This window comes from Heptranchias perlo, chromosome 2 (assembly GCF_035084215.1).
Source record: "Heptranchias perlo isolate sHepPer1 chromosome 2, sHepPer1.hap1, whole genome shotgun sequence".
Classification (NCBI taxonomy): domain Eukaryota; kingdom Metazoa; phylum Chordata; class Chondrichthyes; order Hexanchiformes; family Hexanchidae; genus Heptranchias; species Heptranchias perlo.
The window spans coordinates 167,689,262-167,706,937 of NC_090326.1; the positions used below are offsets into that span (position 1 = coordinate 167,689,262).

General features: G+C 43.9%; 1 protein-coding gene across 2 annotated transcripts in view; it reads left to right on the top strand.

Moving 5' to 3' along the window:
• The window catches only part of LOC137299902 (diacylglycerol O-acyltransferase 1-like), a 103,104-nt gene that overhangs the window by 8,389 nt on the left and 77,039 nt on the right, over positions 1 to 17,676 (top strand). For both annotated transcript variants that reach the window (XM_067968887.1, XM_067968896.1), the window contains one exon: positions 8,215 to 8,302. In XM_067968887.1, coding sequence (XP_067824988.1) covers positions 8,215 to 8,302 — 88 coding nt within the window. The remainder of the gene's footprint in view (positions 1 to 8,214; positions 8,303 to 17,676) is intronic.

Consider the following 17,676-nt stretch of genomic DNA (forward strand, 5'->3'; position numbering starts at 1 on the left):
ATAATACTTCAAACCTGAAATGAGCGTCAAAACTATGTTTAAATTACAATGTGACGAACTCTTGTGCTTGACCAACATACTGTGACAGTGTAAACACAGCACAAATAGAACACAAGGATATAAGTGTCACAAAAGAGGAAACTGTGACGATACTGCAACATTCAGTAAAACTGTGAATTTCTTTCTCGAATGATAATATACTACCTTGCAGGGAATCCTATTTTACAAGGGAGAGGTACCTGGAAAGTAAAGATATTAAATGATGTGGAGGTGAAGGGCGGGAAATTGGGATTGAAAACAAAATTGCTTGGCTAACAAAATGGCCAACCGATTCAATTGGCCAAATGGTTTAACCCTGTTCCCAAGAATGATCTGTCACCTGAGCTGCATTTACTTACTAAAGGTTAAAGAGGTATTTGTTCAATTATTGTAGTGTACCCATTGTTCTGTTGAACAAGGAATGGCTAGATCAGCTAGTCATTATGTGATATTACTGAAGCTCATCTGTGCCCTGTGTCCATACTTGATAGGTTGACATGATTACAGTGTTTAATTCTGTTTAGTTAAGCTAAGATAAAAGTATTGATATAGGTTGGGCCCAATAAACTTAGAACACTACAGTTCTTTCTTTGCACCATGATCTCACTGTAACACCCACAGTAAATTTAAAGAAAGTAAATGGAACTGGCCCCCAAAAGTATGCTCATATTGTACAAACACTGTGATCCTGTACAATTTTGTGTGCGTGCTAAATTCTTGTTTTAAGGCGATCGGGAGCCATCTAAAGCCCATGTCATAATGGGGTGTGTGTGGTAGTAATATACCAGCATTTAAATTTGTTCCATAAGACACAATGAAGACCCATCTTAGCTGATGGGTGTATGAACCTGCTCTGTAAGAAGTACAGTTTCATGTATATGAAGTAACTAGTGCGAGAATATTCATGATTTTGACTTGCATACTCCTGAACTCATGCTCCTGGCCTCTGTCCAGTACTGGAAAGTACGCCTGTGTGTAGGCAAACTTTGTTTATGATACTTTCTGCTGGCGCACAGCCTTACAACACACTCCCTGTCCAGGCTCGCACGCAAACAATGACCCTTGGTGAGGTGTCAAACAGCTCCTGGCACCCGCAGCATTAGAAGATGCCTGCAGGAGAGATGGGGAGACCTTTTGGTTGGGGGTACTCTTTATAATAGATGGCACAGTGTGTGGAGAACTATTAGCTATGAGTAAGATGGCCTGTTATTATACTCCCATATGTTTCAAGGTATGGGGAAACACCTTATAATGGAGTGGGTTTGCAAACACAGGAATCCTATGGCCCTGTTTAAGATTAAGATGTTACATTTCTTTTCTAGCTAAATATAGATGAGCTCTTTAGCTTGCCAAGTAATTCTGTACCTGAATTCTTTTTCATGAATTGTAGACAGATGAAATGGTTGAACAGATCTTTGTACCATGAGCGCCCGTAATCATCTGTTCAGCAATCTAATCAAGAAAATCCTGATCAAACCCATCTTTTACCCAAAAGTGGTCAGATTTTAAACTCTGCCGTTGTATCGGGTAAAATTCATCCATGCGTTTCAGCATGTTCAGTATTACGAGTACCGAACATTGGATAATTCTTTTTTATATTTGTTCTCGTGAAATGGGCCACGTTGACTCAGCCACATTTATTGCCCGTCCCAGTGTGGGGCTGGAGTCGCATAGAGGCCAGACTGGTTAGAGGTGGCAGGTTCCCGTCCCTGGAGGACATTAGTGAACCAGTTAGCTTTTAGCAATAATCCAGCAGCTTTCATGGTTATTTTTACCTGGTGTCAGCCTACAATTTACCAGATTTTACTGAATTCCATTTCTCAACTTGCCAGGGTGGCATTTTTTCACAATCTCTGGATTGCTAGTCTACTACCAAAACCACTGGGCTACCGTACCCAATGTTATGTTTGGAACAGGAACTTAAGGGTGGGCTTGTTGAGTCAAGTGAATTTTTTTCTGTTTATAAAGTTTCCTATGTTCTCTGTTCTATATAAGAATAATGGGAGGGTGTCTTTTTTTTTGAAAAATGAGGTGAAGAGCAAATGCCCATAATACAGGACGCCACCAAGGTTGAAAAGATAGGAGGGAAGATGGGGTGGGTCATAAAATGATTCTAAGTTGAGTTTTAAGAGACCAGAAGAGAAGACTGGGTGAGGAGGAATTTTGTAGTTGGAGTACTGTGATTTCGTCGAAATTACAACATGGAAACAGGCTGTTTGGCCCAACCAGTCCATGTTTATCTTCCACATGAGCGATAGTCAGAATCCCATGTGCCCACCCTATTCCCCTTTCCTTCAACCACCCATCTAACACTTCTTAAATATTGCTATGGTCTCTGCTTCAGCCGCTAACTCTGGTAGTGCATTCCACGGTCTCGACCCTCTGTTTAAATTTCATTTAAAATTCTCTTGCTGTCCTGAACCTCTTGCATTGAATCTTGCATCTATGTTCCTTCATTCTAGACCCCTCAAACACAGGAAGCAGTCTGTTTCAATCTACTCTATCCCATCCCTTCATAATTTTAAACGCCTCAAATTAAATCAGCATATAATCCCCTCTGTTCTAACACACAGCTCGAGTTTATCAAGTCACGGGTTAGTCATGTTTTTGTCCCTTGACATTCCCTTTTGATTTGGGTGTAGATTTGTCTGGGCTTCAGACTGTAACAATCCGAACATTCTCTGATCTTTATGTGGAATTTTTGAGCAGAAATGCTATTGGGAAATTCTGTTTCTACTTACCATGCCTGTTGTGATTAGCATTAATTTCAAATGAAGAGGATAATGATATTGCATACTTGTGTTTGTGAACGAGGAGGACAATGTTGCAATTTGCCTTCATGCTGCTGAGCCTTTACTATTAGTAATGATGGGCATATGTTGATTCCAAACTTTAAGCATTATTTTTCCCAGGGACCGATTGTTAGAAAGAAAGCAAGAACCTGAATTTATGTGGTTCCATTCACGACTTCAGGACCTCCCAAAGTGCTTTGCAGTCAATTTTGAAGTGTAGTCACTGTTGTACTGTAGGAAACGCGGCAGCTAATTTTGTGCACAGCGAGGTCCCATAAACAGCAATGACCAGATCATCTGTTTTAGTGATGTTGGTTGAGGGGATAAATATTGAGTAGAACTGCTTTCACCTTTTCATATCGTACCGTAGAATCTTTTGCATCCACCTGAGGGGGCAGATGGGTCCTCAGTTTAATGTCTCATCCAAAAGGTGGCACCTCTGACAGTGCAGCACTCCCTCAGTACTGCACAGTAGTGTCAGCCTAGGTTATGTGATCAAGGCTTTGGAGTGGGACCTGAACTCACAACCTTTTGACTGCCATTGAGCCAAAGACACACTAATGCTATAAACTGACTCCTAAAATGGATTTCATAATCTGATCTAACTGTTTTAAATGTATATCTTGAAGCCTCGTTCAACACAATGAACTGCTTGTGCTGAAACTTTCCTGGTGTCGCATGGCATGCTTCAACTTCAAGCAGTCGTCTTGTTTAGGCGTGGTTTCCTCTGTCTAGCAATAAGCACAGCAGTTTGCATAGAGAGGCCTTCATAGCGTAATTTATCTATAATTACTTAACTGCATCCAGATGCTGATATGCAGGACTGAGGAGCGACCTTTAACCAGATGGTAAATTTGCAAGAGCGCAGTAATGACAGGGTAGAACGAAGGGAGTGGGAGTGTGATTGTGCAAATCATTTTCATGGAGGTGATCTTGCAAGTAGTGTAAAAGTAGGATCGTTAAGCTGCTTTTTAAAATATATGGGCCCCGAATTTCTGCTTTGGGCACAATTTGCGCCTGTAAATTACACTGGCTGGGTTTTATTGCGAGTTTCCGCTAAAATGCATGAACATAAATCACAAACGTAAAACCTTCCATGAATCAGCGCAATCCGGCAGCTAACAGCGTAATCGTAGATTTTTTTGTTTCGCAATATAAAAAAAATTCATTCATGTATTTGAGTGGTAACCTGGTGCAATTTTATTAATACATCTGAAAATGGGTTTATCACAAATAATCAATCTGAGGTACATTCTTGTTTCATATTCAGGCAGGCAATCAGGGTAGATTAGTGGGGGTGGATCAGTTTTTCTTTATCTCCTGGAGTTCTTGACTTTTATTTGTGATTGGTAAGCATTTTATGCCAAACTTCCCCTTGGGAGATTTAATAAGTGGGAGACTGTGGCAGGGTAGGCTCTTTGTGGGTTGAATAACTCTTGCTTGTTCAATGCTTTGTTCCCAAACCAACAGCTATGTTGTACAAGGGTGTTGTGGGTTGACTTTGTTTCTTTCATGTAACTTACCCTCACTTTTATGCTCCACTTTATTTTCCCACACCCAAAAAAAAATCCCAGCGTGATCTGAATCAGGAATCTGCTCAAACCTGAAGAAGATTTTATCAGATCGTCTCTGTGAAACATTATGATCAATTCCCTTTTTGTTTTTTAAAAAAAGCATTGACTGATTGCAAAATTCATTTGTATTAAATATAGATTCCCCCCCCCCCCCCCTGCCCTTGTTTAAATCATATTGGTCCCTTAGTTGGGAGGTTGTGTCTTGGAGGTTGGTTCTTGCCCCTGGTAATGGGAGAGAGCTGAATTAACAATTTAAAATAACACCTCCCCATCTCTGTAACCTCCTCCAACCCTATAAACCCTCCGAGATCTCTGCACTCCTCCAGTTTTGGCCTCATGCATCCCCGATTTTCATCGCTCCACCATTGGCGGCCGTGTCTTCAGCTGCCTAGGCCCTAAGCTCTGGCATTCCCTCCCTAAACCTCCTTTAAGACGCTTCTTAAAACCTACCCCTTTGACCAAGCTTTTGCTCACCTGTCCTAATATCTCCTTATGTGGCTCGGTGTCAAATTTTGTTTGATGACGCTCCTGTGAAGTGCCTTGGGACATTTTACTACATTAAAGAAAGGCACTATATAAATGCACGTTGTTGTTGTCGAAACGGCTCTTGAAGCATCCTGGATTAATAAATTAGAGCCTAAACTTGATTCTCTAAAGTTGCTGAGCTCAGTAGCACCAAGATCTATTTTTCCCAATTATTTTTTTAAATGACCAATTTGCGTTTAAATAAATCAAGATCGAGAAGTCTGCACTTTGTTTTATTTTGTGTCTCTTAAGTATAGATCTTCCCATTGTTCTCAGACTGCTGTTGCCTCATCGTTTAAATGTCACTGCTGCTCATGTAGTGCTATCCTGGTAGCTTTTAAACTGGTGGACTAGAGCGGATGTAACTGGGGAGCAGTCACCTTAGCCAAGGAATTAGAAATTGCCATTTAAAAGCAGCATGTGAGCAGCAAGGAAATGGATTTTTTTCCTCACATTTCTTCTTGGGATGTGGGTGGCACTGGCTATGCAGCATTTATTGCATTAAGGGCATTAAAAGTTAACCACATATTGTGAATCTGGCAGATTTCATGGTCATTATTTTTGCTTTGGTGCTAGCCACAAATTACCAGATTTATTGAAGTCATTTTCACAACTTGCCATTGTGGGATTTGAACTCTCAACGTCTGGGTTGCTAATCCAGTAACATAACCACTAAGTGTTATCAAAAGTAGCAGAAAACAGGTGATTTTAGTCCATGGCCTATAGCCTCAGTTCAAAGTGCTGCAGTGTTGTCATTGGGCTCTTTTGGGTGTGGAATAAGAAGACAGTACACTTGATGACACTGCAGTACTTTGAACTGAGTCTATATCCCAAGGTGCTTCAGAGCATAATCATACAAAAATGGATGCCAAGCCAAAGAAGGACATATTAGGAGGGGAGTGACGAAAACCTTGGTCACAGAGATGTGTTTGAAAAAGGGTCTTAAAGGAGTAGAGGGAAGCGGAGAGGTTCAGGAAGGGAATTAGAGTGTGAGGCATGGCCAATCGTGGTGGGACGAAGGAAGGAGAGGCTGATCTAGTCCTCAATTGATTCCCACAGACACATACACGCACCCTTCCAGCAGGCATTGCCGGATAGTGAACAGGTGCAAGAGTCCTGGCATAGTTTCTCTTCCCTCACTCTGAGGTGCTCTGACCTTAATCCGAATGAGATGAGCTAACTCAGCACAGACTTGCACTAGAATATGGTACCTACTTGGGTGAATGGCTCAGCTTCAGATTGTGAAAACCCAGTATGCCGTCAGTGAATTTTTTTTTGTTGCTCTTGATTACCTCAAACTATTGCCACCATCAGTTCTCCACTGTGGTGTTATACAATTCTAAATATTCTCTCCAGGCACCACCTGAATTTAGAAGGACAGAATCTATAATTGCACTTCAAGGTATTTTACAGATTCAGCTGATATAATATGGAAATTTCTCATGACATCATTATGCTTTACTAAAGCCCTAGTGTCAACATTGCATTGATCCACATGAGAGTTTCCTCACCAGGATGCAGTGGTTTATAAATAGAGCGACGTGAAGCTTGTCTACTTTGCGAATAGTGCCGATGTGACTGACTTGTCAGTCAATGCCATGATTGGTTTGGTTAATTTCACCTGTCAGGTTCACGTGGTTTAAAAACTTTGCAGATTTTATTGATCCTCATTATGTTTGGGAAGGAAATGCTTTGGCCGTAAGACCCATTGAAGCATTTTATAAACTCATCTATAAATTTTCCATCATTTTCCAATCCTCCCAGGCTACAGACATGGTATTGGAGGATTGCTAACGTTGTACCATTGTTTAAAAAGAGAGAAAGAGATAGACCGAGTAATTACAGGCCAGTCAGCCTAACCTGGGTGGTGGGCAAATTATTGGGATCAATTCTGAGGGACAACATAAATCGTCATTTAGAAAGGCACAGGTTAATCAAGGACAGTCAGCATGGATTTGTTAAGGGAAGGTCGTGTCTGACTAACTTGATTGAATTTTTTGAGGTAACAAGGAGGGTCGATGAGGGTAACACGTTTGATGTAATGTACGTGGATTTTAGCAAGGCTTTTGACAAGGTCCCATATGCGGACTGGTCAAAAAAGTAAAAGCCCATGGGATTCAAGGGAAAGTGGCTAGTTGGGTCCAAAATTGGCTCAGTGGCAAGAAGCAAATGGTTGACAGGTATTTTTGCGACTGGAAGGCTGTTTCCAGTGGGGTTCCGCAAGGCTCAGTACTAGGTCCCTTGTTTTTTGTGGTATATATTAATGATTTGGACTTGAATGTGGGGGGCTTGATCAAGAAATTTGCAGATGATACAAAAATTGACCGTGTGGTTGATAGTGAGGAGGAAAGCTGCAGACTGCAGGAAGATATCAATGGACTGGTAAGGTGGGCAGAAAAGTGGCAAATGGAATTCAATCCAGAGAAGTGTGAGGTAATGCATTTGGGGAGAGTAAACAAGGCAAGGGAGTACACAATAAATGGGAGGATACTGAAGGGTGTAGAGGAAGTGAGGGATCTTGGAGTGCATGTCCACAGATCCCTGAAGGTAGCAGGACAGGTAAATAAGGTGGTTAAAAAGGCATACGGGATACTTTCCTTTATTAGCCGAAGCATAGAATATAAGGGCAGGGAGGTTATGCTAGAACTGTATAAAGCACTGGTTAGGCCACAGCTAGAGTACTGTGTACAGTTCTGGTCACCACATTACAGGAAAGATGTGTTTGCACTAGAGAAGGTACAGAGGAGATGTGCGAGGATGTTGCCAGGACTGGAGAATTTTATCTGAGAAAAGGTTGGATAGGCTGGGTTTGTTTTCTTTGGAACAGAGGAGGCTGAGGGGTGATTTAATTGAGGTGTATAAAATTATGACGGGACTAGATATAGTGGATAGGAAAGACCTATTTCCCTTAGCAGAGGGGTCAGTGACCAGGGGGCACAGATTTAAAGTAATTGGTAGAAGGGTTGGAGGGGAGCTGAGGAGAAATTTAAAAAGTACTTGGATGTGCACTTGAAGTGCCGTAACCTACAGGGCTACGGACCAAGTGCTGGAAAGTGTGATGAAGCTGGATAGCTTTTTCGGCTGGCACAGACACAATGGGCCGAATGGCCTCCTTCTGTGCCGTAACTTTCTATGATTCTATGAACCTTCTCACGGCAACTAGGGATGAGCTTTGCCAGCAATTCCCACATCCCGAGAATGTTTTTTTTTTAAAAGAATGTAAAGTGGGCATTAATTGTTCTGTTGTGGAAACTGTTTTCTGACTTCCCTTTTGTTTGTTCTAGTTGTCACACGCTCCAGGAGTCCTTGTTGAGCTCAGCAAGTGGATACAGCAATTACAGAGGAATTCTCAACTGGTGTGTGGTCATGCTGGTGAGTCCAAATGGACCTGCTTAAAAATGGCTTGTTCTGTATTTTAATGCATCCAATTACATGGAGGAGTAGGGAAACTAGCACTGGCAGAATGGACCATTTTGAAGCTGGAGTTGCCAATGAAGTCTTCAACTTTTGAAATAGTGTTAAAGGTTTCTGATATTTCTTTAGTTCAAAGGATTCAAATGTTACCAACATTGTTATTGTCTCATTTTCCCCATGTAATAAACTTGTGCACAACCTACAACGAGCCAACAATGCTCCAATGAATCCGGAGCTGTGAATGTGGGGGTTAAAATGAGAGTGCCGTGATTGCTCCAATGGACCCACGACTGAGATATTTGTGTCCCAAAAGTCTATGCAGATGGTTTTATGCAAATTGTGTATCTCTCCCAGTCCCCATCTGCCCTGAGGCAAATCGCTTTCTTTGAATTCTGTGCACCTTTGTAAGTGGTTTCTGTGCATTAATATACAGCAAACACAGTACCACACCCTTCAGTAAAACAGGGTTCTGAGCTTCTGTAACTGAGAAGGTGCCAGCAGGGTGATACTATAAGCTGTAACTTTTTTTTATTCGTTCATGGGATGTGGGCTTCGCTGGCAAGGCCAGCATTTATTGCCCATCCCTAATTGCCCTTGAGAAGGTGGTGGTGAGCCGCCTTGTTGAACCACTGCAGTCCGTGTAGTGAAGGTTCTCCCATGGTGCTGTTAGGGAGTTCCAGGATTTTGTCCCAGCGCCGATGAAGGAACGGCGATATATTTCCAAGTCGGGATGGTGTGTGACTTTTAGGGGGACGTGCAGGTGGTGTTGTTCCCATGTGCCAGCTGCTCTTGTCCTTCTAGGTGGTAGAGGTCGTGGGTTTGGGAGGTGCTGTCGAAGAAGCCTTGGCGAGTTGCTGCAGCCTCTCACCTGCTCTTGTAGCCACAGTATTTATATGGCTGACATTATGTAGCCGAAGGATGTGTATAGCACGAGGCTATCTTGTGCTGTTGTGACTGCTGGATGAACTTGTGTAGAGGGAATGGGGAAGATTTCCTAATATATGAATTCAACGTTTGTGGACTTTACCTGGTACTCAACTGTCTTACCCCTTGATAAGAAAGCAGCAATTTGTTTTATTGAGGCTCAAGTGAAGGTCCAAGGCCTGTGGTACGGGATGCTGCCAGGAATAGAGAAGATAAGAAAGAATTTGCGTTTGAAAAGCCACTTGTCACGTCTTCAGGACGTTATCGATTATTTCACAACCAATTATGTTCAGACGAATGTGGCAGCCTACTTGCACAAAACAAGGTCCTACAAACAGCAAATGAGAACAATAACTTGTTAACCTGTGCTCAGTGGTATTGGTTGAGGGACGTATGTTGGCCAGGACACTAGGAGAACTTCTTTGAACCATGCCACAGGATCTTTCACATCCAGCTGAACCACCAGAATTTGCAAGGGGCCATGGATTAAAGTCTCATCTGAAAGACTGCACTGTTATGTTTTTGGGTTTTTAGTCTAAATCTTTTTCTTGCTATAGCATCCCAGATCACTTCTGTAGGCGAGCCGTCACACCCTATGAACTGGAGTGTGCCTTTACCTGCTAAAATATATAGGTAGCGAGCCCAAGGCTTAAACAGAAAAGCGCTATTGCTTTTTTTTTCATTCGTTCATGGGATGTGGGCGTTGCTGGCAAGGCCAGCATTTATTGCCCATCCCTAATTGCCCTTGAGAAGGTGGTGGTGAGCCGCTTTCTTGAACCGCTGCAGTCCGTATGGTGAAGGTTCTCCCACGATGCTGTTAGGAAGGGAGTTCCAGGATTTTGACCCAGCGCCGATGAAGGAACGGCGATATATTTCCAAGGTGGGATGGTGTGTGACTTGGAGGGGAACGGGCAGGTGGTGTTGTTCCCATGTACCTGCTGCTCTTGTCCTTCTAGGTGGTCGAGGTCACGGGTTTAGGAGGTGCTGTCGAAGAAGCCTTGGCGAGTTGCTGCAGTGCATCCTGTGGATGGTACACACCGCAGACACTGTGCCGGTGGTGAAGGGAGTGAATGTTTTGGGTGGTGGATGGGGTGCCAATCAAGCGGGCTGCTTTGTCCTGGATGGTGTCGAGCTTCTTGAGTGTTGGAGCTGCACTCATCCAGGCAAGTGGAGACTATTCCATCACACTCCTGACTTGTGCCTTGTCGATGGTGGAAAGGCTTTGGGGAGTCAGGAGGTGAGTCACTCGCCGCAGAATACCCAGCCTCTGACCTGCTCTTGTAGCCACAGTATTTATGTGGCTGGTCCAGTTAAGTTTCTGGTCAATGGTGACCCCCCAGGATGTTGATGGTGGGGGATTTGGCAATGGTAATGCCGTTGAATGTCAAGGGGAGGTGGTTAGATACTCTCTTGGAGATGGTCATTGCCTGGCATTGTCTGGTGCGAATGTTACTTGCCAGTTATGAGCCCAAGCCTGGATGTTGTCCAGGTCTTGCTGCATGCGGCTCGGACTGCTTCGTTATTTGAGGCATTGCAAATGGAACTGAACACTGCAATCATCAGCGAACATCCCCATTTCTGACCTTATGATGGAGGGAAGGTCATTGATGAAGCAGCTGAAGATGGTTGGGCCTAGGACACTGCCCTGAGGAACTCCTGCAGCAATGCCCTGGGGCTGAGATGATTGGCCTCCAACAACCACTACCATCTTCCTTTGTGCTAGGTATGACTCCAGCCACTGGAGAGTTTTCCCCCTGATTCCCATTGACTTCAATTTTACTAGGGCTCCTTGATGCCACACTCAGTCAAATGCTGCCTTGATATCAAGGGCAGTCACTCTCACCTCACCTCTGGAATTCAGCTCTTTTGTCCATGTTTGGACCAAGGCTGTTATGAGGTCTGGAGCCGAGTGGTCCTGGTGGAACCCAAACTGAGCATTGGTGAGTAAGTGCCGCTTGATAGCGCTGTCGACGACACCTTCCATCACTTTGCTGATGATTGAGAGTGGACGGATGGGGCGGTAATTGGCCGGATTGGATTTGTCCTGCTTTTTGTGGACAGGACATACCTGGGCAATTTTCCACATTGTCGGGTAGAAGCCAGTGTTGTAGCTATACTGGAACAGCTTGGCTAGAGGCACAGCTAGTTCTGGAGCACAAGTCTTCAGCACTACAGCTGGGATGTTGTCGGGGCCCATAGCCTTTGCTGTATCCAGTGCACTCAGCCCTTTCTTGATATCACGTGGAGTGAATCGGATTGGCTGGAGACTATCTTCTGTGATGGTGGGGATATCGGGAGGAGGCCGAGATGGATCGTCTGCTCGGCACTTCTGGCTGAAGATGGTTGCAAACGCTTCAGCCTTGTCTTTTGCACTCACGTGCTGGACTCCGCCATCATTGAGGATGGGGATGTTTGCAGAGCCTCCTGCTCCTCTCGTTAGTTGTTTAATTGTCCACCACCATTCACGACTGGATGTGGCAGGACTGCAGAGCTTTGATCTGATCCGTTGGTTGTGGAATCGCTTAGCTCTGTCTATAGCATGTTGCTTCTGCTGTTTAGCATGCATGTAGTCCTGAGTTGTAGCTTCACCAGGTTTTCACCTCATTTTCTGGTACGCCCGGTGCTGCTCCTGCCATGCTCTTCTACACTCCTCATTGAACCAGGGTTGATCCCCTGGCTTGTTGGTAATGGTAGAGTGAGGAATATGCCAGGCCATGAGGTTACAGATTGTGCTGGAATACAATTCTGTTGCTGCTGATGGCCCACAGCACCTCATGGATACCCAGTTTTGAGCTGCTGGATCTGTTCTGAATCTATCCCATTTAGCACGGTGGTAGTGCCACACAACACGTTGGATGGTGTCCTCAGTGCGAAGACGGGACTTCGTCTCCACGAGGACTATGCGGTGGTCACTCCTACCAATACTGTCAATACTGTATTTTGGTTACTGGGGCTACATCACATGCCCTCACGTGATCTTTGTACGGCATTAGAATAAAGACTCCATTAGACAATGGCTGAGGCTATAAATGGTCATACAGATTTATTAGTCAGTAATTGGATGTGAACTATAGATTTGCAGTGGATATCGACATAGCTATTCCTGTGCAGAAAATAAGATTTGCTTCTTCTGTGCTAAACTGCAGTATAAACTGCACCAGACACGAGGGGTATAAATTGGTATGCCCATTTTTCAGGCAAATTACAATGACAAAGCGCACCAATTTAACAGTGGGATCGCCTGGGCCCAATCTGCACAGGCATTGGTCCCACTGTTAAATTGGTGTGTTTGCCCCCGTATTACACCCAAAAAATGGGCACAACGCATACCAATTTCCACCTCTTGTGCCTGGTCCAGTTTATGTTGCAGTAAAAAAAAATTTTATTCATTCATGGGATGTGGGCGTCGCTGGCAATTGGGAAGTGTTGTTAAGGTGATACCAAGCATAGGTTTCACATGGCAAAGGGCTGTGGAAAAGAACAAGATCGAGTTAAAGAGGAAGTGTAGTGGGCCTGGATTTCATTGCAGAAGATGCAGGAGCAAGAGCATATTGGACAGCAGGATTATGACGTGGTCAGTAATTCACTGCAGATGATCTACAAAACTGTAACCTGGGTATGCCTATTCTGTTTAAGCCATTTTAATCCTTTAATAGATTGTGGCCTGAAACACCTTGTACTTCAATATTCCTCTTTTTCAAGCACTATCTAATTTCCTTTTTAAAAGAATTTATGGGGTCTGCTTCAATAATGGTTTGTGGCAGAGATTTCAACATTCTAACCACCCTCCATTTCTCGCCTCCCTTTTAATTCGTTGTGATTATCTAAGTGCATCTAATTCATGCATCCTTACCCAAAAGCCAACATGTCTGCATTTTAGCAGTGTCTGTGAATGTGGCCCAGTGGATAAATGCCTGATGATATGTAAGATCTAAGCCATGCAAGTACAGATGGATGAGGGTAATAGGTGAGCAGGACGAAGGACAGGCTAAGAGGCCAAGTTTTGAATGAGTGGGAGTTTATATAGAGTGGCACATGGGAGGTCGGTAAGGAGAGCACGGAGAAGTCGAGTCTATAGGTGACAAAGGCATGGATACCGGTTTCAGCGGTGGAGGCAAGAGGTAGAAATAAGTGATGGACAGGATTTAAATCTCATCTATTGGTCGGACAGGGCGCCTAGATGCTGCATGGACTGATTCATACCAACTGTGTGGCTGGGGAAGGGGATAAGGTCAATGGCAGGGAGTGGAGTTTATGACAAGGGCTGGAAATGGCATTTTGCCAGGCTCTAGCAACAAGAACTGAGCTGACTGATACACCTCAATACAGCAGTAACACCCCTTTAATAACCAGCACATTCAAGGACTTCCAATATTGGGAAATGCAGCATCTGACTGTGTAGAAAGAAAAAATAACTTGCATTTATACAATGCCTTTCACGTCCACAGGGCATTCCAAAGTGTTTCACAGGCAGTGAATTACTTTTGAAATAAAGTTACTTGTTAGAAAGAAATTAATATTAGTTTAAAAAAATACTAGAGAAATTAATGGGACTGAAAGTCGATAAATCCCAACGACCTGATGATCTACATCTCAGGGTTTTGAAAGAGGTGGCTATAGAGATAGTGGATGCATTGGTCGTCATCTTCCAAAATTCTATAGGTTCTGGAACGGTTCCTGCAGATTGGAAGGTGGAAAATGTAACCCCACTATTTAAGAAAGGAGAGAAGAGAGAGAACGGGCCTGTTAGCCTGATATCAGTAGTGGGGAAAATGCTCGAAACTATTATAAAGGATGTGATAACAGGACACTTAGAAAATAATAATAGGATTTGGCAGAGTCAACATGGATTTATGAAAGAGAAATCATGTTTGACAAACCTTCTTTGAGGATGTAACTAGTAGAATAGATAGGGGAGAACCAGTGGATGTGATGTATTTGGATTTCAGAAGGCTTTTGATAAGGTCCCACACAGGAGGTTGGTGAACAAAGTTAGAGCACATGGAATTGGGGGCAATATACTGGCATGGATTGAGAACTGGTTAACAGACAGTGTAGGAATAAACGGGTCTTTTTCAGGCTGGCAGACTGTGACTAGCGGGGTATCGCAGGGATCAGTGCTTGGGCCCCAGCTATTCACAATCTATATCAATGATTTGGACGAGGGCACCAAATGTAATATTTCCAAGTTTGCTGATGACACAAAACTAGGTGGGAATGTGAGTTGAGAGGAGGATACAAAGAGGCTTCAAGGGGATATAGACTGGCTAAGTGAGTGAGCAAGAACATGGTAGATGGAATATAATGTGGAAAAATGTGAAGTTATCCACTTTGGTAGGAAAAACAGAAATGCAGAGTATTTTTTAACTGGTGAGAGATTGGGAAATGTTGATATTCAAAGGGACCCGGGTGCTCCATGTACATGAGTCACTGAAAGCTAGCATGCAGGTGCAGCAAGCAATTAGGAAGGCAAATGGTATGTTGGCCTTTATTACAAGAGGATTTGAGTACAGGAGTAAAGATATCTTACTGCAATTATATAGGGCCTTGGTGAGACTGTACCTGGAGTATTGTGTACAATTTTGGTCTCCTTATCTAAGAAAGGATATACTTGCCATAGAGGGAGTGCAACGAAGATTCACCAGACTGATTCCTGGGATGGCAGGATTGTCATATGAGGAGAGATTGAGTAGACTAGTCCTGTATTCACTAGAGTTTAGAAGAATGAGAGATGATCTCAATGAAACATACAAAAATTCTTACAGGGCTCGACAGGGTAGATGCAGGGAGGATGTTTCCCCTGGCTGGGTAGTCCAGAACCAGGGGTCACAGTCTCAAGAATAAAGGGTAGGCCATTTAGGACTGAGATGAGGAGAAATTTCTTCACTCAGAGGGTGGTGAATCTTTGGAATTCTCTGCCCCTGAGGGCTGTGGAGGCTCAGTCATTGAATACATTCAAAACAGAGATCGATAGATTTCTAGATATTAAAGGCATCAAGGGATATGGGAATGGTGCAGGAAAATGGCGTTGAGGTTGAAGATCAGCCATGGGGGGGGAGTCCAGAACAAGGGGGCATCACCTTAAAATTAGAGCCAGGCCGTTCAGGGGTGATGTCAGGAAGCACTTCTTCACACAAAGGGTGGTGCAAATCTGGAACTCTCTTCCCCCAAAAAAGCTGTTGGGGCTGCGGGTCAATTGAAAATTTGAAAACTGAGATAGATAGGTTTTTGTTAGGTAAGGGTATTAAGGGTTATGGAACCAAGGTGGGTAGATGGAGTTAAGATACAGGTCAGCCATGATCTAATTGAATGACGGAACAGTCTCGAGGGGCTGAATGGCCTACTCCTGATCCTATGTTCCCCTGCAGGTCAGCGAGGCATTGATCCCTCCCTCCCCCTCATTTGCAAATCCCTCCCTGCCTTTGGAACCTCACTCAGCCCCTGAAATCAGCATTGGCCCTCTGCTTTACTGCCCAAGGCCTTCTGTTCATCTCCTCCTCCTTTCTCTCCCCCCCCCCCCCCCCCCACCGGCTCCATCTTGAGGGCTAGAGCCTTCTTCCTCCTTAGCCTGACATCCTGCAACTCTCACCCTGCACCCCTCTGCCTTCCTACCTCATTCTCCCACATTCAAAAGCCCATCTCTTCCACCACACCCCTCCCTCCGACACTATTAATGTTTACTGTCTTCTTTTGTTCCTCTGGGACGTTTACTGAAGTAAAAGTGCTATATAAATGCAAAGTTGTTGAGGTGACAAGCAAATTAACACCCGAGTATAAAATTCCGTTTCTCCATAAATTTCCTTTTAATGGGTTCATGCTGTACTTAAAATCAAAGAACATGGAGTGAAATCCGGAACCACTTTTTCACACTTATACCTTAACCATCGCTCCCAATTTCTCCTGGACGTTCTGTAGCTATTTACACCTCCTCTGGCCCCATCAGCATGATCCTGAGCTTCCAGTTGCTGACCACTTTAATTCTCTGCCCCACTCCCACTCTGACCTTTGTCATCGGCTTCCTACATTGTTCCAATAAAGCTCACCCCAAGAAGCTCAACCCAAGCTCGAGAAACAACACCTCATCTTTCGATTAGGCACTTTACAGCCTTCTGGACTCAACAAGGGACATGGCGATAGGACTGGAATGTGGAGTTGAGGTAGAAGATCAACCATAATCTGACTGAATGGTGGAGCAGACTCGAGGGGCCGTATGGCCTACTCCTGCTCCTATTTCTTATATTCTTATGTAACGATGGTTTCAATAACTTCAGATCATAACCACTGCTCTGATTTTCTCAGACAGTAGGTGCTGGTCATGGTTCTGTTGTAACCATTTACACCTTTTTTGTTTCTTTTCCCATTACCTCCCCATTTCGCCTTGCATCATCATCCCTTTTGTCATTTAATCACTTCTGCCCTTCACCCGATCACAGACTTTCCCTGTCCCCCGCCCCAAGCCCCTTTCCCTGGCTCTGTATTTGCTTAAAAGTGTTCATCTCTAACATCTTCCAGCTCTGATGAAAGGTCATCGACCTGAAACGTCAATTCTGTTTCTCTCTCCACAGATGTTGCCTGATCTGAGTTAATAAGTGCACAGCAAGGTCCCAAACGCAGATTGGCTGATCGCTTTGCTGAACGTCTCCGTTCAGTTCGCATTAAATAACTCCTAAAACTGCTAAAACAGCCTCTCAGGCATCTTTTGGAGGCTAAAGAAGCCCACCAATTCCAGTCAGTGGTATACTTTAAAACACAATGGTAGACCTGAAAATGTCCGAGAGTGGCCTACTGTGACACACCTCATTTTCTTTCTCTCGCTTTGGGGAGCTCTCCCCGGATTCAATATGCTCGTAAAAATCTTATTGAGCTATTAAAGACACTCAGATATTAATGAACTGTGGTCAGAAGTACCCAGCATTTACCCTGAGACTTATCAGCTTTTATTGATTAAAAGCCAAGATAGAAAATTTAATTGGCCACTATTAAGTACTGATCTTAATTTAGTATTCTGTACCAATCAATCATTTATGAAATGCGTAGAATCAAGGCTTTGTTTGAGTTTGAAGATACGACTCAGGTTATTGAGTGACTATATAAAACAACAAGGGTCATCAATAGACAGGAAGGAATCCATTGGCGCTCTTATTCCTAAGACAACACTCCCATTCTCTGGTAATATCTGTTAATACCTCCTCCGACGTCTTTCCTCCGTCGTCCAGCTGGGTGGGACTGCCTCGCCTGGTTCCATTCTTATCTATCCAGTCGTAGCCAGAGAATCACCTGCAATGGCTTCTCTTCCCGCTCCCGCACCATTACCTCAAGTCCCCCAAGGATCTATCTTTGGCTCCCTCCTATTTCTCATCTATGTGCTGCCCCTTGGCGCCATCATCCGAAAACACGTCGTCAGGTTC